This window comes from Sturnus vulgaris, chromosome 8 (assembly GCF_052056855.1).
Source record: "Sturnus vulgaris isolate bStuVul1 chromosome 8, bStuVul1.hap1, whole genome shotgun sequence".
Classification (NCBI taxonomy): Eukaryota; Metazoa; Chordata; class Aves; order Passeriformes; family Sturnidae; genus Sturnus; species Sturnus vulgaris.
The window spans coordinates 16151418-16175949 of record NC_142250.1 but is presented as its reverse complement, the minus strand read 5'-3'; the positions used below and the strand labels follow the sequence as shown (position 1 = coordinate 16175949).

The window sequence follows — 24532 nt, the reverse complement described above, 5'->3', positions numbered from 1 at the left end:
ATGGAAATTTGCCAAGAGTGTCTCTTGAACAGTAATAATCATTACTGTACTAGGTATTTGGCTGGATTTATGGTTAATGCAGGGTATTGTGGGTTGGATTTGAGTAACTGGTTTTATTGTTTTGTATGCTGCCATGGTAAAATCTGAACTAATCTGAGCAAAGAATGTACAAGAACATTTTTGGTGATGCCACTTACAAACCATGGAGTGTAACTTTGGCCATAAGACCAAAAAGCAGGTAAGTATATTTGTCCTATGGGCAGCAGTCCAGGAGGAGTTTTACACTTACCAACAGAGGTATTGAATACTAACTCAGTGAACAAAATCAGAGGGAAAAAAATTATCCTGTCAGTAATACTCTTTAAAGAGTTTCTGCTGGTCTCACAGAAAAAATGGTATTGTCAAGTAAGTAACCTCTCAAAGACAATGATAATATGGTAAGAAGGATTTGATCTATCCTGGGATTTTAAAAAATTCAGTCTAAAAGCTATGAAGTTAGAACTTTGAAAGTATTGAGCTACCCAGGTTATAGAAGTAAATTATGCATTTTGTAGTGTGCTACAAATAATTTCATAGAGGAGTTGCAGAAATACTTGTAAAACACCTATTGTATACAAACTGCCCAGAGAAGAAGAATTAAGTTCTGTCCATCATTAACATCCTGAACCCTGGGGAGCAGTGATCCCTTGTAGGAAGGATATATCAGTCTACAGAAGCACAGAGACCCTCCAGATTCCTCTTCTCAATGTTAATGCTGTGTTTGAAAGAGGTCTTATTTGAACTTGAATCACTTCTATAGAGAAATAATTCATTAAAAGAATTCTTTGAAAAATGTTAAGAAAAAAGGTCTATTTAATAGAATAATGGAATACATTGCAGGAAAGATTGTTCAGTATGTGACAATAGCACTACATAAAGGACACAAGTGAGCAAAGAATACTGATCTGAAATAAAACTTCAGTAGGTGGAATATTGCCATGTATATATAAATATATGCAGAGAAAGAGTGAGAGAGAGATGAAAATAAACAAAAAGCCAAACTAACCCCTTTGAAAATTGGAATAGCGTGTAAGCTTTAAAACACATATGAGAGCTTTCCTGAGTGCCTCTTAATATAACTGTACTCTTCTCTCCTTTTATTCTGGCTTCATTTTGATCCATATCCTGTTTCAATAGTTCTGATAAGAGCTTTCTATTCTTTTTGTACAGTTAACTTATTGTGTGGCATTGTATGTGTAAATAACATTTGGGCCCTCCTAACATAATGTCTGGATACTGTACAACTGTGAAAGCTTATCTCTAAATCAGGCAAAGACTTAGAGGAATCACCTGGTATTCTTTTCCTCTGGTTGCATATTTAGTTACAGTCAGGCTAGAAGAAGCAAATTAAAATATTGCAATCAAAAAATGTGTTTTTGCTCAACTTTTCTGTAATGTACAATCTGTTTAAAATCTTTTAAAATGCAGTCTATATAACAGAAATGTCTAAAGGAGAGTCACCAACACTGTGCAGTGTTGGATTATGCACATAACATGCTTTATTCCATGTATGTAGTATGGTTTTTTTTTTTTTTTTGAGTCTGATTTACTTTGGGAAACATATCTTAGTTTCTTTCTCGCACACAGTGGACAGCAGAAAGCAGCACAGATCAGGAAGGATGGGGGTAGATGGGAAGTTGCTTTTGAAGGAGGACTTATGACTGCAGTCAACTATGCCTGTAATGGGAAGCCTCATTTCTCCTTTTAAGTGTGTTGACTAGATACTACAAATCAGTCAGGAAACTTCTAAATATATTTATTTCTCTGTGGGTGTTATAGCAGTATGAGGTTTTGTGGCCTTTCACTGTGCTGATCTTGACCAGTATAAAACAATATAGCATGGACATTTCAATCTTTATAGTATTTGTCAAAACTACTCAAATAGGAAGTTTGAAAATTTGAAAAAAAAACCAATCAAAAGATAGTTTGTCAAATATTTTATTATATATACGCACACACATACCTGTATGCTGAAAGTTAGCTGTTCACTGCCTCACTTCAAAACAGACAAGTCTGAAAATGAGGCAGATCTGTGATTCTTTGTAGAAAACTCCATTTCTTTACTTAGTCCAGTAAGCTGGTCATACGTTTAACATACATTCTATATACTTTTGAGAAACTGGTACTAAAATTTCTTGAAAAAAAGGAGGCCATGAGGATGGTGAAGTGTCTGGAGGTGAAGCTGTGTGAGGAGCAGCTGAGCTCACTGTGTCTGTTCAGCCTGGACAAGAGGACACTGAGGACAGACCTCACTGCAGGTGCAGCTTCCTGGGAGGGGCAGAGGAGGGGCAGGCACTGATCTCTGCTCTGGGGTGACAGGGACAGGACTGAGGGAAAGGCTGAAGCTGAGGCAGGGGAAGTTTAGGTTGGATATCAGTAAAAGGTTCTTCCCCCAAAGGGTGTTTGGGCACTGGAACAGCTCCCCAGGGCAGTGGTGACAGCACCAGCCTGGCAGAGCTCAGGCAGTGTTTGGACAATGCTCTCAGGCACAGGGTGTGACTCTGGGGTGTCCTGTAAAGGAATTCAATTTAGTCATCCTGAAGGGTCCCTTCCAACTCAGCATATTCTGTTATTTTATAGTTGAATCTAGGTCTAGGTTTTGAATGGTTTAGGAGTAAACCAAAATATTTCATACCATAGAGTGGGAAATCTAGAACTGGGCAGAATGCCCATATTGGTATGTACATTTCTTATGGCAAGAGGAGTTATCAGTGTGATCCAGATTTAAGTATTATATGTTCTTGAGTCTTTGAAAGCAGCATATATTAAATACCTCAACTGAAGAACATACCAGTAAGTACTTCTGGTATAATTTGTCTTCACACACGTCTCATAATTGTCTCTTATAGTGACAGGTTTGCTTAACCCCAAAACTATAGATTGTAATTTATTTTGCCTCTGTGCTTGTTCCTACATTGTCCTTAAATGCCTGAAGACACAGAAGTCCCAGTCTCACCAGAATCTCATTATATTAAGTGCTGAAGACTTGGTGTTTAGATTGAGTGAATACATTAAAGACACAAATTGTCTCCTATTATATATGGTTCCCTGTTCCCTCTAAACAGACAACTGAACTCTTCCTACATAGGTTTCTGAGTTCTCCACACCACAACTGTGGATTTAGGGAAATCTGTGTGGCTTGTTAGAGAACTGCTGTACCTAATGAGGCAAGAATCTTTCTTCTAGATTAAAGTGTACCTGAAGTAAAAATTAAGTCATCTGAATGCCTTCATGGAAGAGAGAAGTAGTCTTCCACACATCTATGGAAGAGAGAGGTAGTCCCCAGTCCAGGTGATTCCTTATGCCCTTCTACAGCAGTGCTTGCAGGAGCTGAACTGCAGATATCAGAACTTTTTTAAAAATTGTGACCTACTACTTCATTTTTGTCTTTGTGGTGTCTTGTTACTTAATTACATTGAAATGTGGTCTTCGAATCTACAGCCTTGAAACCATGGGGATTCTAAAAGGCCTCTAAAAGCACTGGTAACTCCAGCTACATAAAGAAAACTAATGCTGCTCCAGTAAGCAAAATGTAATTTTTTTCCCCATATATTCAGTATGCAGGAAGCTCTCCATGAGCTCTCCATGAGATATATGGACTTAGTTAATTGCCATCCACTCTGCACCTTTTTCTTCTTGAGCAAAGTGCTTTCAAAGTCACTGAACAAGGCCTTATCTCAAGGTCCTATCTGCCTACCAGAAAGGGTTCAAGCCAGAATGTGGCATACAAATGACTGTGTGTGACATCCTATTGCACACAGAGAAGAGGGAGATGTACACTTGCATATTGCAAGCTATTTCTGTGGTTATCCAACCTTGAAGACCTAGCACATTCTAATGGAAAAGCATTCAGGTGGCAAAGATCTTTTCATACTGCATTCAGACGAGAATTGGTAACTTCTGATTCAAGGCTATTTGCATGTGGAACAGCTTGTGATTGCTACATCATGTTTGTGATACATTTAATTGAAGCAAATGTTTCAGCTGGGAATAAATATAGGTATCTTGCTCATTTATGACTCTGGTAGAAGTGTTACTCAGCTGTTTTAATGTTAGGTTGATTGCAGCAACTGCATGACAGTTGACAGAAACTTTTGACTGACAGTTTTGGGTCTTTTTATGTGATGGTCTGGAATTCTGCAGATATATTGTGGTATTGTCAGGTACATATTTTAGAAATATTTTGAATGTATGCTTATTGCTCTTTACTGTGTCTCTTTGCTTCCAAGAACTTCCAAGAGCTGTAGTCAATGAAGTTCATTAACATGGAAAGTTCTCCTGCAACTCTTTTGGGAAAGTGGAATGACTTTTTGAAAGATAATGGTGGAGCAACTTGGAAAGGCACTGAGAAAGAGAACAAGAGTGATTACTTTTCTGTATTTGAGTATGACTAGTAAAAAAGAATTGCTGGAGGACAAAAAGTTTACAGACAGAAATTCAAGATTCTCTTGCATACATCAAACTATACGTAAAAAGTAATTAGGTAGTGAGATAGGAAATGTATAACTATTTTAGACAGAATAAATTAATTTAGAAACTTAGCATAGACTGTCTTCCTGCATGAGTTTGATCTGCAGTTTTTCCTGAGAGCGAGCCTGAATATGGTTATACCAAGAGTGCTGGTAAGGAAGGAAGAAATGCTATGGTGTTTGGGGATGGCCAGCATTAGTGCTCAGAACTTAAAGCAGCTGACCCTTTATATTACTCTCCATAAAGGATTAATGCCCTGAATGTGTCTCTGCTCTGGAAATTGGCAGAAAAGACACAGCTAAAGAGACTCTTGAGAATGCAGAAGTCTGGAACAGAGGAACTCATGAGACATCATGCAGTAGTTTCTGTGTGAATCCACTCAACCTCTTAGAAGTGTAACAGAATAGTAATTTACTATACTTGCTTCCAAAAGACACAGCTTAGCATGAGAATGACTGTCCCTGCCTGTGAGGTTCTCCTAAAATTGACTAAGTCAAGTGGCACTATCCACTCAGAGTTTATAACTTTGTCCTGTGCCAATGTACTATTCCCTGGGAGCTAATCTTTGAATGGTTTGAAAGGGGATGTAGTCCTGACTAGCCACTAGAATTTTAGTCCAGGCTACAGGATTTTCTACAAAACAAAGGAAAATGCTACAAGCTTGCACAGACAGTTAATTCTTAGCCAGAGAAAGAAGATGCATCATTTGCTTTGGGTTTTTGGTTGTTCTTTCTGCCTTTGAGAGAACCTCAAAAACAGTGGTATTGACTATGAGGGAGTGAAAACAGACAAGTCAGAACATGCCTATTTGTAGGATATTTTTGATTCCATGAAACTTGCAAGAAATTATATTGCTCTGCAACTGAACTGGACCCATCATATTACTGTAATTTCCCAAATAATTCTATTACTACTGTCTCAGCGTTGCTGGCTGCATTTGTCTTTCTGAAAATCTGGTGATGAGTTTGTGTGTATGTCTGCTTGTGAACAGTCAAAATATGCATGTGTGGTATGCACATTGTAACAGTGTGAAAGGGCTTCAAAAAGCTCATCTGTGAGAGATAGCCAGTTCTTTTAAATGTTTCCCTAATTTAAAACTATAAATAGTGCAAGAAATAATTATAGTCCTTTGGTGTGGATGAAATTTTAAAATATGTCCAGGGTGTTTCTGTTAATTGTTCCTGAAGACCAAGTTATATTTTTGGAGGGAACCATTGTTCTATAATTCCTGAAAATATTATTGCTTGTGAGCTGTAGAGCAGATGATTTAAAAATTTTAATTGTTACAGTTTTTTATTTTGTTTTTTGTCTGTTACAAAGAGAGGCATTAATAGATTGGTAATGATGGCACTTGAATTAGGAAATGGATTACTACACTAAAGCTTTTTAATCATCACAACAGCAATATTTAAACCATTTTTCAAACAGTAGACTGTAGTTTAAGTGTTGGCATCACTGTTTCATATTCACCTGGTGACTTTAGACAGATCAGTCCAGAGCTATTTTTACAGAGCTCTAAATAAATAAATACATTTTCACTAGCACTGTCCATGGATTTAGTTGTGGGTTTTCTTTTTTGGAGAGAATGGAGCTGAAATTGGTCTTAGAAGTGGCACAGCAGGATTTTGCAGCTTTTTGGCTCTGATTGCACCAATACGGTCCTCCTTGGATTGCAACAATAAACCATAAAAAGGAAGCTGGCAATAAAATTTCAGACTTGCTTTGATTTTCTCTCTCCATATTTTCCTAGCATTGTTTTAGAAAGACATAATGCTTTTGGTAGCATCATATAGTTCCAGTATTGTGATTTAAATAAGTATTTGACATGCTAATTAACTAAACACTACACTAGAAGTGCACCATGACTTATGAGTCATCTCTGAGAAATACTTAATCATGAGAATTTTAACAAGATATCATTTATTTTTTTCCTACATACTTTGTAAAAAGTAACTGTGGTGTTAGGTGAATGAGGCTTTTTGGAAAATCAATCTGTACCTTGCATTTTGTTTTTAAGAGGGATAAGAAAAGATAAGTAAGTCCTAAAGAACAAAAAAAATTATCATTTCACTTATGATGCAACTGCTGATTCTCTTGCATGAGATACTTTTTGGTATACTTTTTTTGTGTTTGAAAATAAATGCTCAGGGTTTAAATATGAAGTATTAGAATCTAGACACTAACTTCCAAGTTTGGGAGATGTAGATTTTTGAAATGCAGGTTATGAACTCCTGTTATTTACCTAAAATTCTGCATGAATATGGTATCTCTCCCTTTTGCTTTCCAGAGGATTTTGAGGTGTAGTCCTACACTTTTTGCATCTCTAAGCTGACGCTGCTCTTCATTACATTTCTAAATACATTTTGATATTTGCCTTGAAGGCTGCATGTACAGATGGGAGTTAGAATACATGTCATGCTCCACATTCAGCAAACTTCTGGGGAGAGCAGCTTTTACACAAGAAATAGCTTTGCTGAATTGAGAAGCAAAAGTCCTGCGTGTTTACTTCATAAAAGAAGCAAAAATTTTGAATTACTTGTGGTTTTGTTGTTGTTGTTGGGGTGTTATTTTTACGGGTTTGTTTTTTTTTTCCTTTTGATAGGAAATGACCAGATACAATCAAAGCCTTGCAATAGCTAACCTCCTGTGTGTGATTGCTGTTATGGCAATAACTGTCTTTTGTAATAATAAACTATTTCTCTCAGGGAGCCTTTTTGCGACTTAAGCAATCCTGGGAGAAATTAAGTGTTTCTCCTGGCTGAGGGAGGGTGCCAGGTCCAAACACTTCTCTAACAGTCTTTGGAAACTTTTAAAAAGCCTTTTCCACACTTGAACGTGTGTGGAAAAACAGTTTGTGAGTTTCCCATCACAGCCACATAACTTCCTGAAAGAGCCATTAAAAAGTTTGTGTGTGAGCTTAGGGTCCAGGTATGAAAATGAGCACGAAGTTTTGATTGGTAATTCATCCTAGCTAACAAATCATATGACACTACAAAAAGATATTTTTTTCTTCGGGTTCGGTAGATTAATTACTGATGTAAAGCATTCCATAATGTGGCTTTGCCAAATTAGAAGTTATCATTCCTAGCTTCTCAATGAATTTATAGAACTTATTTCAAACCCTCATTTTCCTCACTCATGCAAAATATTTAAAGTATGATTCCTTAGACCTTATGGGACAAAACACTAACTATGAGTGGAGATACATTGATTTCAGTATATTAGAATTAGTAATTGTTGACATGGTATTCTTGTGTATTTGGAAACAAACTAAAATTTCAGGCTTACAAAAAGAAGACTACATTTTTAACAATGAAGCTATTTTCTCCATTCTGTATTGCTTCTGTTGCCCTTAAGATATTGGGGTGAAGAAATAAAGTAAATTCCATCAGCTAAAAATAACAAAGATAACAGAAACACATAAATCAAGTATAAATAATAGCAACAAAAGTGAACTGAGGATTTCAAACAATAGTTTGTCTCTAACAGCAGGAGAGAATAAAAACACAGCAATGAAATATCCTTTCATGGTTTTGAATAATTATTACTCTTGTCTAAGTTAGTTGACTTTTAAATATTGAAAACTTCACACACACATGCATGGCATATTTTTGAGAATCACACCAATATCTTTATATGTAAATTGAAGTAAATTATAATGCATATTTCAAGTTTTAGAGACTGTCATACTAGGCTGTAACAACAAAATAATTATTTGATCAATTAACAAATTGAGGTGCAAATGGCTGAATATTGTTGTTAGGCTTAATCCTAAGCTGTGATTTTCAGTATTGCAGTGGTTAAAGACAGTTTAGCCTCTGTTTGCTTGTTTATTTTATTCAGGCTTACAATAATAAAGCCGTACCTTAATTATGTTCTAAGAAATACTGTTAAGTTAAAAAGCCTCATGAACATCAAAATATAAGGCTCTTTTAATGAAAAATGTTATGCTTCACAAGACTTTAAAGCTTCATATATAAAGTATTTGTAACACTGATGTCTTTAAGTTGCACTTAGTAAAGCATTAATTGGCATATCCTAATTGAGTAGTTACAAATGTGTTGCTGTGACACTTAAAGTGTTTATATGCTGGGAGTGAACCTGGGTTGTTGTGGTTTGACTTTTTTCTTTTGCCTTTTTTTTTTTTTTCTTAAACTCATTTTCCAGTGGACTGAATATATTAGTGATGAATGTGCTGTGAAACTAACTGTTTGTTTCCATGCTGGAAAAGTTTCATGGCTCCAGCAATTGCTAGCCATTTTACCACACAGCATCCATCATTTTGTCAAAGTTTTAATGTTTTGTAGTGAACCACCTAGGAAAGAAAGGAGGAGAAAAGAATGACAAAACAGCCCAATTCTTTCATTCCATGCCAAAAAACTGACTGAAGTTTATCCCTGTTTGCCCTTGGAACAATTAATGTGACATTTTCCTGAATGCCATACTAAATTTGATTGTCAGTTATTGAAATGTATGTTTAAATCAGCAGTGATGCAACTCTAAATGCTTTTTTCATTAATGTCATTGAATCCTTAACCCACTACCTTTGACACATAACAGAATTAGAAAGCCTTTTGGACCATTTGGCTGAAGTTGTGCCCTCACTACAGTATCTGAGTTTGCTTGGAAACATTGCTTGCCCAAATGAACTGGTCTGCCAAGAAAAAGATGAAGATGACTACCAGAGATACAGGTTAGTGTTTTCATCTGTAGATGTGATAAGGCATGAAAGTTTTGGTTTACTACTGAAAAATACTAAACTAAAATCAACCCAGAGTCTCAAACAAACATCTAGTCTATTCTGAAAGCATTGTAACATTCTGCCTTGAAACACCTGGAATTTGAGTAGTCCCCATTTCAGTGAGATCACTCAGGAACCCTGTTTCAAGAAACACTTCAGTGCTGTATAGCACAGGCCTGAGTTGAGCAGGTGTGCACAGGATTTCCTGAATCTGAGTATTCATATACCCCTACTCAAGACATTTCCTTCTTTAAAGCCAATATAAGGAAAGGTTTGCATACACTAAGGGTGACAGGAAATACAAACTAGGGGAAAAAAAATCACTCCACGGAGATAGCCAGTTGCCTTCTACTCATGTTTGATATGGTGCTAAGTTGCTTCTACTGTAGTTATCAAGGCACTATTAACACAGAATAAATGATTCCTCCTATATCGTGCTGCTTTACTCAGAGCAGTTACATTCTAATAAAAAAAACCCCCTCAACTGTCTTTATAATATAATGTCAATGAGTTAGATTACACAAGAGGTGATTTGAAATTTAATATGGAGGCTTGATAAAATGCTGAAATGTTGCTAAAAGTTGTAAGGATTATTAAAAAAACCCCAGAAATACTTGTAACTGATGATGGTTATGAGAATAATCCATAACTTATGGAATGTCTGCTGAGTGACATAATTTTCAGAGCTATAACCTTAAGACAGGTGAGACATTGATTATGCAGGAAAAAAAGACATTAGATGTATTTCCTTTCTACCATCTGAGGCATTATTTCAGTCCTCGTGTGCTGGCACTTTTCACCTAGGCTCTAAATGGCATTTGGAGGCAAGTCAGAGCCAAGCAGTGCTGGTCACCCTACCTTGCAGAGCCTGAGCTTGCTTTTTATCAGGATCACCCACAGTATTTGGAGTTATATAATAAACCCTGATCTTATCTTCAGGTAATCCAAACTGTGCTGTTGGAGTTAGGGTAAAACAGTACAAAGTAGAGGAGACTAAAAGCAGGTTTATTGGGAATTTATGGGCTTGAATTGGATGAATTCTGAAATGTTAAACAGCAGCACAGCTGTCCCAGATGTGCATATATACTTTTTCATTTGTTTCATATTTTTGAGAAGGATTTCTAGGTTGTCTGACTTCCACCTTTTAATGATCCCCCTTTTGAATCCAGCTTAGCTTGTAGCATTTTGGTTTTCATGGAGTAGAGCAGCTAAGGTTTAATAAAATATTTCCCATTGCTTTCACACTTAAGTTGAAGGTATGCCTACTATCCAGCTTACAAGGCCATAATAGTGCTGTCTCTATGTAAATTTATGTGACATGTGCTCTAGAAAATTGCTTAAAAAATGAATGATATTTCTACAGTTTACTGTTTTTCACTTTAAGTATGTTTTCTGACAATATGTCTCCTATTAATCATTTAAGCAAAAGTAGTATATTAAAGGAGCCATTCAGAGGCAAGAACCCATGGTTCATTTAGTGCTCTCTGAAAAAATTCCTTATTGATTGACATCCTCTGTGGTTATGTGATGTAATATTTATAATATGTCACAGAGCCATACATCAAAACAAGCATGTCCCTTGTTTCATTTCAATGCAAAAATGTTGATTTGGAGAGGTCAAGGTAGTTTTAGGTCACTTCGTGGCAAACCACTATGTCAAAGTGTGAAGGGATTCTATTTATATATCTGCTGGAAACTGCAATATTGCTTCCATTTTCTTTCCTCTCAATTTTTCAGAACCCTGGTTTGTTTTTTTTTTTTCCATATAAACTAGGTTAGTTGAAGCACTTTTAAGAAAGAAGAATGAGCTTCTAATTAGTTGAATGATTTATAGTTCTGCTGCTGTAATGAAAGCTTCCTGATCCTTTTCCGTTATTATTTGTTGCATTATATGAAATGTGTTTGCTAGACAGCATTAGATTCAAAACCCAAAACCATGGATGGATCAATGGATCTATCTGCCTATCTTTAGGAGAATATATATCACCTACATGATGGCACTGATTAGAAATACTCTTTTAATTTTACTCTGAATGGCTAATTCAGAGTTTTCAATGCACGTTCTGAAGCATCTTGATCACAACTTTTGTCTTCCAGTTTATGCATTTTTTAATGGTTTGAAAAAACTTTTTTCCTTAAAAAAGTTCCTTTTCTTTAATTTTGATAAATTTATCAGAAAGCACAAATAGATTACATTTATGTGGCCTTTAATTATCTAAACATTGTTCATCACCATAACTTCAACTGGCTTTGCTTTGTTCTGAATGGGAACTTCTTTTTGTAAATTTTTGCAGTGACCATTGGAAGCAGAGCTTCATTTTTCATTGAGCTTTAATTTTGTTCCTACTGAGTTCAATTAGAGTTCAGGCTATTTAATTCCTCAACCAGAAAGAGAAAGGTGCTAGAAATCAAAGCTTTACTTAATCTTCTCATTCCAACAAAATGAAAAGATCTGTTAACCTCCCAAAATCTTAATGTTAAAAAATGTGAAAAATAATTTTTTGAAAAATTCAAGGTCTAGTGATTCACAGTGATCTTAAAAACAGAGGTTAAAAGTAATATTACTTACTTTAAAAATAATTAGATTTTATCAAAAATACTTCGAAAATATACAAAAGTATGCTTTTGGTCAAGAAATTATGATCTTCAGGTGATTCAGTGATATACATTTCTATAATTTCATTTCTAGAGCTCTTTCCTCATCTTTCATTGAAAGTACATTTTATACTGAAACATTATTGCGGTTTTTTTTTCTTAAAGTGGTTATTTTTTGTCTAAGAACCACGGTAACTTCTGAATGGGATTTTTTTTTTTTAGGGAAGAAGGAAAGCTTTTTTTTTTAATTATTTTGCCATCCCTGCTATTCCTTCTTACTTTCAAAGTGTAGGATAACAAATTGATGAGAAAATATCTGTGGTTTTGGAATTTTTGCTTGGATAGAAAAAGAAAATTAAAAGTTTCCTTGTGTTATATTTTTATAAGAAAACTTGTTTGGTTCATTTTAAAGATTCATGGCCTTTTACACTGTTAAAATTACTTTAGTTTCTTATGATTGTAAAATTCTTTAAGTTCTCTTTATCTTATTTTTAAGCTTTCTGTATTTGGATCTTAATATTTTGCAAAGGTATATCTTGGTGGTAAGAGCAAGAGAAAGCAGAATATCTAATATGTAATGGTGATAGGAAAACTTAAAAGCTTTTGGCTCCAATAGGAAGCAAGAAACACAGAAAAATAGCTTGCAAAACAGTGTCCTCTAAAATAACCTAGTCTCCAATCTCTGCTTTGAAGATTGCATGAAAACAAAGGTCATGACCCAGAGATCAAAGTAACAGAAGTCAACACAGTAATTGCTGGTTGCTTCTGTTGTACTCACAGTTGGTCAGTCCTGTGGGTGCATTGTTTGCAGAGAAAACTTCAAACGTGGTGTTACTGAACTGTGAAAAATCATCTGGGTCACAATGGATTACAAAGCATTCGTGAATGCTGCAGGTGACCTCACCTATTTTCATTAAAGCGATATGATTGTGAAGAATTCATGCCATGTGTGAAGTTTTCAGTGCTTGTTCATTCTTCTTTGCTCCTTATTGACATTTCCTGGAATGATGCATTCATTAAATGCTGTTGACATGGAAACAAGGGCAAGTGGAAACAAATGCCTGAGTTTATTTTAAATTAGCTTAAAAGTACATGTACTAGATATGCTATCTTTGGCTGGGGGAGCAAATGATGATAACCTTATGAAGTCCTCTCAAGATATAACAGCAAGAAAGGAAGTGCATGCATTTTGTATGGATTAACTTTTCAAGCTAAATCAGCTATTCCCATCCCACAGTTTTGATAATGAGAAATGATGGGTCTTTTAGCACTTTCAGTGTTCTTGCAGCTTTCTTTTGTTTTATTGTGGTTTTGTTTTATTTATATTTTAAAATAATTGCTACAGAATTTGCTTGTCTATTTTAAGTAGTCTTGTATTTGGAGAGTGATATAAATATATGTGTTCAATAAGCAGTAGGAAACTAGAAGTCCTCACTTAGTAATGAAAATAATGGTAATATACATGATGAGTATCTGTGAACTTGCTCTTGAGGCTCTCTTTTAGCAGGAGGGATTGAAGTCTGTGCTGTTTCTGTATATGCTCTTTATGCACTTAATTAGATGATTAGGACATTCCTTTACATCTATAATCTATGAATCTGTGTTAGTTCAGTGTTTGAATGAAGCCTTGTCATCTCAGCAGTACCTGGAAGGAAAAGTCTGTGCTTGAAAGACATCAAATGGCCACACAAGGTCCATCTGACACTAGCCACTGGAAGGGTTCATGAGCAAGAGCCATTACAATGGTTTCTGTTCAGCCAAATAAATTGGAGTCCATAACACCCAGTTTGTCTCTACTAACACAGTAAATCAAGGCAAAACTGTAATTACTGTTATATTACGTATATAGAGAAAGATTTTTCTACTTCATAGAGTGTTTTGCTACACTGAAGAAGAGCAGTGTGTTAAAATATTAGGAGGTGGAGTGGATTTCTGCATGACTTGCAAGCTCCTCAGAATTACCTGGTCATCACCAAACAGTGCCAAGGCAGCTCAGGGTCTTATGTGATCCTGTAACATTCCTCATGCCAGCATCCTGCCCTCTCGTCTGTAAGATGCTGGTTTCTGTTTATGACCTGTCTTCCTTATCTGTGTATTTAATAAATGTTTTTGTTGCAGAGGAAATTCTGTAGCCTATATATAGGCTACATTCTATACATTGTTTGGGGGTGCAGAAGAAACAATCACAGAACATAATCCAGTTCACTGTCATAAACATGTTTGTTCAGTTCTTCTGATTTTTTTTTTTTTTTTGTCATTCCCCATTTAAATGTTGATCTAACTTAGCCAACTTCAGGTTATTTATTTTTTTTCAGTTTGCAATAATGTAACTGAGAGCATAATCAGCCCTTCAAAACTTGAAATAGGCGTATTATTTTTGTGTTCTATGATTGTTAAGGAAGAAAATATAATAGTACAGAAAATAGAAAAATGAAAGTAAACACTTTCTGCAGCATATTGCAGGTCTGATACAGGTAGAGCTGGATATTTCTGCATTCTTGTGGGCAAATATTTCTCAGTTTTTCACAGCAGATTTTTTTTTATTTTAAACTTAAATATTGATGCATATAGTACAGTTTTATATTCCAGTTTTTGTTAATTATAGTACAAACTGGAATACTATACAGAATCTAGTTCTTACAATGGTCTTTCATTAAAGGTTGAGTGGAAGAGTTTGTAAATGTGCCTCTTTCCCAATATCCTGGCAAGTCTGTATGAAAAGTCTTAAAATGGAGCTTATTGCATGCAGCACATACAAAATTGGTAAATGAATTGTTAATATTTATTGTCATTTTTGCTTAAGTAAGATGGAAATAACATGAAATTTCATATTCTGTGGTCTTTTGCCATATCTGAGTGGTCCTGTTGATATGATGAATACCAAGGTGTTATGAGCTTATTTTCATGGGACTCTTGGCACCCATGCCAAGAGTCAAGGTGAGGGAGATGATTCTGAATAAAAGAAGGTGCAACTTTACTTAAATAAATAATGTCTTTATTCCACTGTGAATTAGATTATCAGTTTACAGACAATAAATATATTTGTAAGTACCTTCCTGGTGTGTCTAATTTTTACTTTCTCTGCTTGAATCTCACCTTTACCCTCATCACTGAAGATAATAACCTTTTTTTCACACCACAACAAAGGTGTTAAAACCCAATAATAGCAGTTTCAGAACAGATGGAGCTGTGCTAAGTTTTAAAATTATTAAGAAAAGAAAAAGGGGGAGTAGGGAGATCCTTCCCCTCAACTTCCAACTTAAATAAACCTTTCTAAACTAAATGTAGAATCTAGATGGGTCTTTCTTCATTAACCAATATGGTTTTAACTAGTGATTTTACAAGTCTGAAACAGGTGCAATGTGTCATGCAATTTATGGGTCCCAGTGCCTGCCATAAAGTATTTTATGATGGCTGTGTTCTGTGTTATTAGTAGCTGTCTTTTTCTGCAGCCATTGGTGTTTGATAATAGTCTTAAAACACCCAAAATTACTTACCTGCAAGCAACATTCCATAGTCCCTGTTGACAGTTTGAATAAGTTTAGTGCCCTTTTGTTGTACTTTACCTTCAAAACAAACTGATTGAACCATCAATAGCTCCTGAAAGCTGACAGAGGCATGTCATCTGCTCTAACCCTCTGATAGTAGGTTATCTGTGGGAGTTAACCTCCCTGCATTGTTAACCGAAATGTTTTATGTACTATGCAACTTTAGGATACTGCTGTGATAACCTTAGTAACTAAGTCATACATCACAGTAAAGAGATTTTGTGCAACAAATAACCCTGGATTAAATTTACAAGGGTTGAATTGATATTGTAGAGTGTTCATTCCCAGGCTTTGATAATCCCTTCCTGTATTTTTTATGGCAAACTTGTGTTACATTTAGATTGAAGCTGCATCTTCATATTTCTAGCTAAAATGTATCCAGGAAGCTTGCTGTTTTTATTCAGCCATTTCATATGGATGTATTGTATTATTTTCAAATAGCATAGATACTTTTTATCCCACACTTGGTAAAAAGAATTTTAATAAATGAGATTGCATTTTGAATCACCTTTTAAAATTATTAATTGCACATATACTTTCCTTCTACCAGTTCGATAATATTTATGGTACCCACTTTTTAGTATTTGCTCTGCTTAAGGAGTGCAAGTTTGAAAAAAAGAACCAGCCCCAAAACCTAGGACTTGTGGAGTAGTTTGCTGTTTAATTTGTGTGGATAGGGTTTTTTGGTTTTGTTTCTGGAATTGACAAGTACTAGTGCTAATTCTGTTTTTTGAAATGCAGTCAGAATGGCTTAAAAATACAAAAATACATTTGTATCAAGGAATGCTATTATAATTTTAAGCTCTTTTGAAATGATTGAGAGACTGACATTAGGGCTGTGATCCAAAGTCAGCATAGATGACAGTGCTGTCTTATTCTGTTGTCATTTTTGTTGCAGCCTGCTTTTCAATGGCATATTTCATTCCATCATTAAACATTTGCTGATTTTCTAATACCGATGTTTTCTTCACCTGAATATTCATCTTTTCTCACCCTACACTTAGTGGGTGTCTTTACTCATTTTTAGCTTCACTCTTCTTCACTCTTGACATATTGTTTCCTTCTGTACATGTCTTCATTTGAAAGAATCTGTTGTCATCAGAGCTTTTCTGCCAGTAATGCAAGATGGATAGCTTCTCCTCCAGTGAAAGATAAGGACCAGCAAAATGCCAGGGAGGACTGTAAGGGCAGCCAGGAAAGCTGGAATGAGTCTGAGAATGTGTCTGTAGAGAATGGGTCTGTAGCTGTTGTTTAAAAAAATGGTCTTAGGAGATGTTCTGTTTTGTGAAGTGATACTCTCTGTTTCTTCTGCTGATACAATTGAGAGACAGAATGAGGATTCACATTTAAATTGTCTGAGCATTTCAGAATTGAGTATTGTCAGTTGAGTTGTTAACAATTTATGAAGGTGTTGCTTCAGAGGAATAGTGTACTTGATGGAAAGCTGTATTTGAACCATTACGTTTTGCTTGGTTTTAGAAGGGGGAGCATTGCAATAATTTTCACATGTTTATCTGGTTTGACATCAGTATCATAAGATAAATTTTTACCTTTTGAAACAAGTTTTTTGTGGTGTTTTTTTTGTTTGTTTGTTTGTTTGTTTTAATTTTTTTTAATGTTATGCAAAGTTTTCTATTTCTTTAATTTCTTCCTCCCAGTGCCAGAAGGGATTGGTATGATGAGGAGCTCTCTGGCTGACTTGGGGTTTATGCATAGCAGCTAGGCTGAGGAACATTATCATCACCTTTTGACCTCCTGCCAGGAAAAGTCTGATATTTCCCTCACTTTGCAGTGTCTGCTTCACATTTGGTTGACTAAATGCAAATGGTGTCTACTTGGGGTGGTTAGATACTTGGATTTGCCATGGTTGTGCCTTGCTTTGGTTTTGCTCTGCCATGTTCTCTCCCTCCATAGGTGAGAATCCAATAGAATTTTTCTGAGACTAGAAAGCTGCTTTCCTTTGAGTAGAAATGATAAATAGAACATAATACTGATGAATCCTAATAAGAACTTGGAATTCTTAGAATGTATTTCCCATAAATAGTCTCGCCCTGTGTGATTCTGCACTTAATGCTGAGCTGAGATCTGTATGCCATAAGGACACCTTGTCTCTCTGGTGGGACCAAATTGGAATTCTTCTTCCAAATGCTGATCATTGTGTTTTTAGGAAAATAAAATTAAAAAATCCAAAGTGTTGGCAAATTGCAAGAATTCTTACAGAGAGGTTGGCTGGCAATTTCCCATATCTCAGATCGATTTTCTCCCACAGTGTGGATAGGAATCTTTGGTATCACTCAAAATACCTTTTCCCAAACAGGCAATGCAAAATAATTTCCAAATTATTCTGTTCCTTAGTATGCTTTATACCTCACTACTATACAGAGAGAACATGGTGATAATTGTGTTTGATCCACCAGTATTAAATGGTTTTGTCTTCATTTGAAAGACTTAAGTATTATAACTTTGTATGTAAGCTACATTGCATGGAAAAGGTGGATACAGAGAGGAAACAAAGGCTGTTGCTATTTTTGGCTGTTATTTTTTAGTGTTTGAGTCTGTGAGTATGTCTTTGTGCTTTACTAGATTTTAACTGTGTGTATTTTGATATCTGTTAGATATTTTGTCCTGCACAAATTGACAAACCTGAAATTTCTCGATACTCGGAAAGTAACCAGGAGGGAGAGAGAGGAAGCCTTGATAAGAGGTGCCTTCATGAAAGTGGTTAAGCCCAAGGATGCTAAGGTAGGAGGATAAATGAATGTGGTAACAATAATATGATTCATTAACACTGTTTTTAAATAACTCCAAGAGCCTGGCTGCATCTTTTGCTAAGGTAAAAAAAGAGGTGAAACCTTTCAAATGAAAGAACTGATAAATGTGGTCAGATGGGGGACAAAAGACTTAGTAATTTTTCTGTGTTTTAATATAGAAATTTACAGGTACATATCTAATGGGCTGTGGCCACGTTATCAAATTTCTGGTTTCAACCTCTATTTCACATAGCAAAGTAACTAATATGTGTTACTGAGCTTAAAAGATTACTTTTACCCTGTCCAAGGAAATGTAACAACTGTGTGATATACTTTTGTGAAAGAATGCCATTTTTTCTGACAAGTTGTCCCCTGCCTTCTATGTTAAACTCAAATGTCTATTGCAGAGCTCACACCTATGGTGTTTATTGGCTTTTAGTGAACCAGTTGATTCTAATTTTGTATGATGTTACTTAATGTGGTGTCCTGCTAATAAGCATTGACAGCATCAGAGAGACAGTTTCAGTAATTTGAGCATTTAATACAGCTTCCATCAACTGGGCATCCTGCTGAAGCAATCAGAATGTGAATGTGAATTCTCCACTTTGCCTTCTTTTTCCATTGTTGATCAATACTTGATAGCACCAATCTGTGGTGTGCCCAGAGTGCTTTAGTACTTCAGATCTTCCTTAAAACTCTGCTCGAGTTTTCAGTCTACTTGCTTTCTGTTTGCTGCTTTTTCTCTAAAGTATACCGTCAATAATTTATTGCAGATTTCCAATAATGCTGAATAATAATGTAGTGGTTATGGAAATGCACTGTTTGGTAGCATAACAGTGTTGCTGGATAAATGCATTATCATGAGTACAATTGCAGTGCATTACAAATTAATTCAGACTGATTAATTTATAACTACTAAAATGTTAACAGTTCTGATACAAACATTGCTTTGATATATTGTTTACCACTGCCTTTAGTTATTTCAGCTTCATATATGCAATGAATGGAATAATTTATTTTTAAGCTGTGGTGGAGATCCTATTCACAGCAAACCATCTTTGAATTTGGCCAAACACAACAGCTGAGTTGTGTTAGGTATAGCACATGTATGTCATCTTTTGCAAATCTCCTTATCTAATCAGATTTTGGATCTGGTGAAGTTTTTTTTAAATTTATCTAACATTTAGATCTTTCATTTAGGAGTCTACTCTGTGAATTGCATCCAATTTAAGAGTGTAAGAGAAAGAAAGGTGTCTCAAATTTGAAGTTACTTTTCTGGATTAAACCTCTTTTTAAGTCAATAGCTAAGGGTAAATTACTTAACAAATTTAGAGATAACATCTTTATCTTTTATATCTACAATTGAACCTTTTGTATAGTTTTGAATTATTTACCCACTAAGTCTTATGATAAACCATATATTTATTTCAGAAAATTTGCAGAAGGCTCCAATTTACTGTTGTTATAGCCATACAAAAGAGTTTTTTTCTTCTTTATAAATGGTTCAGTACAAATTACTGATGGCAAAATCATTGTAAATTATTTTTATGGCATGAATTAATGCTTCTTAAGGTGCTACGAAATTACCCTCATCATACAACATTATATACATATCACAGAAGTGGCTAATTTAAAACAAATATTAAATTTGATGCAGGTATAATAAAGTGCTCCAAATTGTTTTGAATTTGTGCTTATTTCCTAGGATATTCATACACATGCATGCAAACTCTTTCCATGTCTGAGAAGACTCATATAATTTTCTCTGCATATATGCTTTGAGATGCAGCTAAGTACGTGTACAGCTATTGACAGCTCTGCTCGAAGACCACAGCAAGCAGCATTCCTCCATAAATCACAGAGATGATGTGCACAACTGTATTTTTGAATTCTGTCATGTGTTGTACATTGCATACATAATGGGTTTTTATTCTCTAGCCTTCACATTTCCTGGATCTTGTGTCCTCTGTTCATCAGTCCCACTCCCACATAGCTGTTGGTATTTTTGACCAGCTTCAGCCACATTTAACAGGCAGGTGCTGGTAATATATTTTAAGCTTTCTGAAACTAGTTAGAGATTCACCTTGATCCAGACTCAGAGGAAGATTGCAACATATCCAGCATTGGTCATCAGAAAACTCCTTAATAAGTTGACATAGTAGTGTACAAGATCTTGATGGTAATGAACTTCCCAATAATGTGGGTTTTTTCCCTTCCACCTAAGGTAGCAGGCACTCTGTCAGCCTATGCATGCCAGGAAGGGAGATGCAGTGATTAGTGTTTATGTTGGTGGATGCCACATGAAAATCTTCTGCCAGATTTAGTAACAACAGTGGGCCTCTCAGACCTGCTTTTTCAAGAAAAAAGGAAAAACAACAAACCAACAAAAAATCCTAACTTATGTGTTGGCTTTTTCCCCCCCATTATGATAAGCAGGAGATGGTGTGGCTTATTCAGCATAAAAGGCAGAGTGATGATCTAAAGAGGCTGTGATGTGGGGAGTTGTTTTCATTTTAGTCTTGACATGAAATACTTTGGAGAGCAAAATACCCCACCAAGAAAAAATACACAGAATGAGAATGAAAGCAAGAAATTTCCATCTGACTAGCTTGTGTTTACTCAAATGTGAAAGTATCTAGCAATCACCAATCATCACTAAGTCATAAATATTTTATTTTGTATAAATTTTTTTACTTTCATTATTCCCTATGTTTTTTAACAGAACACTACGCTTTCTTGTGCTTTGCTTCATTTCATCCTTTGTTGAAAATGCATCTGTTTGTGATATGACTGTCTTATGGAAAGATACAATCATTTATTAGAAAACAGTTTAATGTTACAATGCAGTATTCCTTCTCACTATGTAGGTGAGCTAAACTTCATTTTTCTGTTATGTTTATGTTTTCTTTAGTCAAAATATTGAACATTGTATCATGCCTGCTTTTAATAAAGCCTGGGGAAGTCTGCCTGGATAAGAGGCATTGAGCCAGATGAGGAAGCCTTGTTTAATGACCAGAGCATGACCTCATTTCAGTGGCATAAGTGTAGCTCAAAGTGGAAGATGCCTGTCCAGTGTGAAGTGTGTTTCTGGGCATGACAGCCTTTCACATCAGAAAGACAGCTCAAGAATACGACAGTCAAAATTGCTTAATTGTGTCCCGGCTTTGTAATTATTCATCTGTGCTTCTACAAAGAGTACAGTTGTCATTTCTTGACATAATTATTTAAAACTGTACCCCTCTTTGGTTTATAGGTATATGAATTGTGCTTCCAACAGTTTCATTTTTCAAACTTAGAGATGCAAAGCAAATGTGATTTGAGAAAACATGTTAAGACTGCACATTTTTACATTGCATATAACATAAATAAAATGAAATTATGGTGTATCAAAGTACATAATTTAATATTTTAATGGTCTGTATTCATGATCATTTAATCTAGATGATAAAATGTGGATATATCCATTTAAGTGTGTTGCTATGAATAGATACACACTGTCGTACGGCCCTTTAAATATAAATTTAATTATTTAATACAGGGTTAGTCTGCTGGCTTTTATAAAATATATTTCCCTGTATTTCTCAACCCTTCTTCCCCACAAATATTTTTTGACTTATTGCATTTTAGGGTTAACATTTTCATCTGTTTTATTTAGGGTGATGAAAGAAAACAGAAGCATCTATTCACCAGTAACAGTTTTGTAGCTTATAGGGCCAAATCATTGGTGGGTATCCTTAGTTATACTTCCAAGTAACAAACTTAATATTAAATGGAGTTATTCTGGTCCCTTGCAGCTTTACCTAAAGCATCTTGTCCACTGGCTGTAAGTGAACTCTGTACAACAAAAAAGGGCAGTAAGGGTGTTCTGAATTTTTCAATATTTTTTCACTCTCAGACGCATTATTTTCATCGCAAGTTATAGTTATGAAACCTGACATAGCATTTGTTCTCTAAGGAACTAAGATGGAGACACTGAAGCAGAAAGGCAAGTCTAATATCTGCATTCCATGTAATAAATGTCTGTGATTCATGCCCACAGTGTTACTTGAAGGGTAGAAGGAGATCATTTTATTATGATAGAAAGAGTAAATATTTAGGCAGTATCATTTAAGAAATAAGGTGAGATAAAATCTACAGTGCTGCTTTCAGATCATTGGCAGTGTTCTTGTGTTTAGGCTCATAGGAAAAGCTCTTTATCAAAGTGACTGATGCTGATATATGCTTCTATTAAAGTCAGATGAGGCATAAGGAATGATTTTAGTAATTTTTGTCCCAAAATATTTAACAAGAATCATACTTGAATATATTCTACCTGCTTCCATGAATATAGGGAAAACATTTTTGCCGATGTATCTCATGGATCTTTTTACCACCTCTCTAAATAAGAAAATTGAGGCTGGTTTTAAAAAGTAAATAAAAGGAGACTTTTGAACAACAGCTGCATTGCTCATAATATTTTTTTTTACCATTGCCATTATGTAGCAATCTTTGTTTATGAATTTAGAGCATTTGAAGAACATGCAAAGTAAAGGGCTTCTAAAGTGTAAAGAATCATTGTGTCAGTGTCAGCTAGCTCCTAAGATTCCTCTGAGAGACCTTCCACATAACAGGGTTTCTTATTGTCAGATGTCAAAATTTCACATACCAAAACAAGGACACAAACTTAAGACTCCAATCTAGACTGTGCCGCAGTAAATAATATTTGCCTCAAGGAAATTGTAGCAGTCATGCAGTCATCCATTTTACTCTTTGGAAAGTTTAGGTATTTTAAGCAGGAGTCCATAACATGTTTGGTTCATAACCTGCTGTAATTCCAGCTGTCAAGAGGGAAGAATAGACACGTGTGGGTCATATGTGTATTAGGATAGGGAGAAAGACTCTTGTTTAGTGTTGGTTGGTTTTTATGTTTATATTTCTTAAAAAACATCCTCACATGTTCTTTGGGTGGGCACTATGTGGACTATGTTTCAATATCTTAATTGCTATTAAATATACAGAAGGAAAAAGGTGATGTCTCTTTCCTAAAATTATTCCCTTAAAAAAAAAATTATTGTCATGAAGCCCGTGTCATTTTAGCTATTAATGCTCCCAATGCATTTTCAGACAGGGAGGAGTGTTATTTTCCTGGAGCTCTGGCCTGAATCCAGTTCAGGTGATTACATTCTGCCTCTATGGATTTCTTTACAGTCTCCATCTACTGAGGCATTCTTCTCCACCTTCTGCCCTAACCTGTTCTGTAATGTTGCAGTGTGCTAGTTAACCAGCTGCTGCCTTGCACCTGTAAAGTGTCTTTCAGAGTAGTGAGCAAATTGATCCCTCTGTAAGACTTAATATTTGTAAAGCATTCAGAAATTCTGTGATGAATGGCAATAGGCATTGTATATAATTGGTGCCTCCATTTAATTGCAGAAATTATTGTGACAACTTGTTTATTGGTTGTCAATAAACTGGGTTGGGATTTTTTTGGTTTGGTTTTTGTTACATTTGAATTTTTTTTGTTATTTTTTTGTTTGTTTTGGTTTTGTTGTTGTTGTTTGTTTGTTTTTTCAGTTTGAATTTGTGGGTTCATATATAAGGAAGTTTCAATAATTAGGTACTGACTTTTGTATTGTCTACTCAGTCTGTTTAATAAAATGCCATTCAGCAGAATGTAACACCATGATATCAGACAGTAAGATCACGAATGTCTTAGATCTTAATGGATCAATATGGCTAGAGTTTTATTTTATAAGGATTTTGTTGTTGTTGTTTTTCTTTTGGAAATAGTAGCACTGCTGGAGTACAAGCAGAGCTTCTTGTAGCTCCTCTTTTCTAATGCAGTGAATCTCATTATCAGATGACATCAGTGTTAAGCACAGGAGTTGCTCATATGTTAAATTTTGTAAAAAAAAAAAAAAAGGATATAATATGGCATTGACAAAACTCTTGGCCAGCTTTTGTCTATTCTTAATGTTCCTATGGGTGATTCTTTTTTTTTTTCCTGGACCTTAAGACACAATATGCCACATGCACGCTCAGTCATTTTGGTGAGTTATTCCCGTTGAAATAATAGTAGTTTAAGTATCATGATTAGAAGAAATGTCAATTTTTAGCCATGAAACAAAGGTCCAATTATAATTTTTCTTTCTGGAAACTGGTTGTCACAACAATATTTCTGAAAGAGAGAAACAGTGGCAAACTATTACTACCATAGGATCTACCTGGAATTTTGTCCATGTTTACAAGTTGAAAAGAACTGTCATGGCTGATTTTATATCTGTTGCTTGTTTTGACTGTAGTTGGATATCCCACAGTTTTCACAGCAGGCTCAGCAGTGTATTTGTGTGCTGTGTTAAGATAAGGCCTGGCTTTGCTCATTCACTGACCCATGAAAATTTCCCCAGCTGTTA

At 35.3% G+C, this 24532-nt stretch overlaps 1 protein-coding gene across 6 annotated transcripts in view; it reads left to right on the top strand.

Annotated features, from left to right (window-relative positions):
* The window catches only part of LRMDA (leucine rich melanocyte differentiation associated), a 640335-nt gene that overhangs the window by 372158 nt on the left and 243645 nt on the right, over positions 1–24532 (top strand). For all 6 annotated transcript variants that reach the window (XM_088168938.1, XM_088168942.1, XM_088168940.1 and 3 more), the window contains 2 exons: positions 9068–9202; positions 18009–18135. In XM_088168938.1, coding sequence (XP_088025064.1) covers positions 9068–9202; positions 18009–18135 — 262 coding nt within the window. The remainder of the gene's footprint in view (positions 1–9067; positions 9203–18008; positions 18136–24532) is intronic.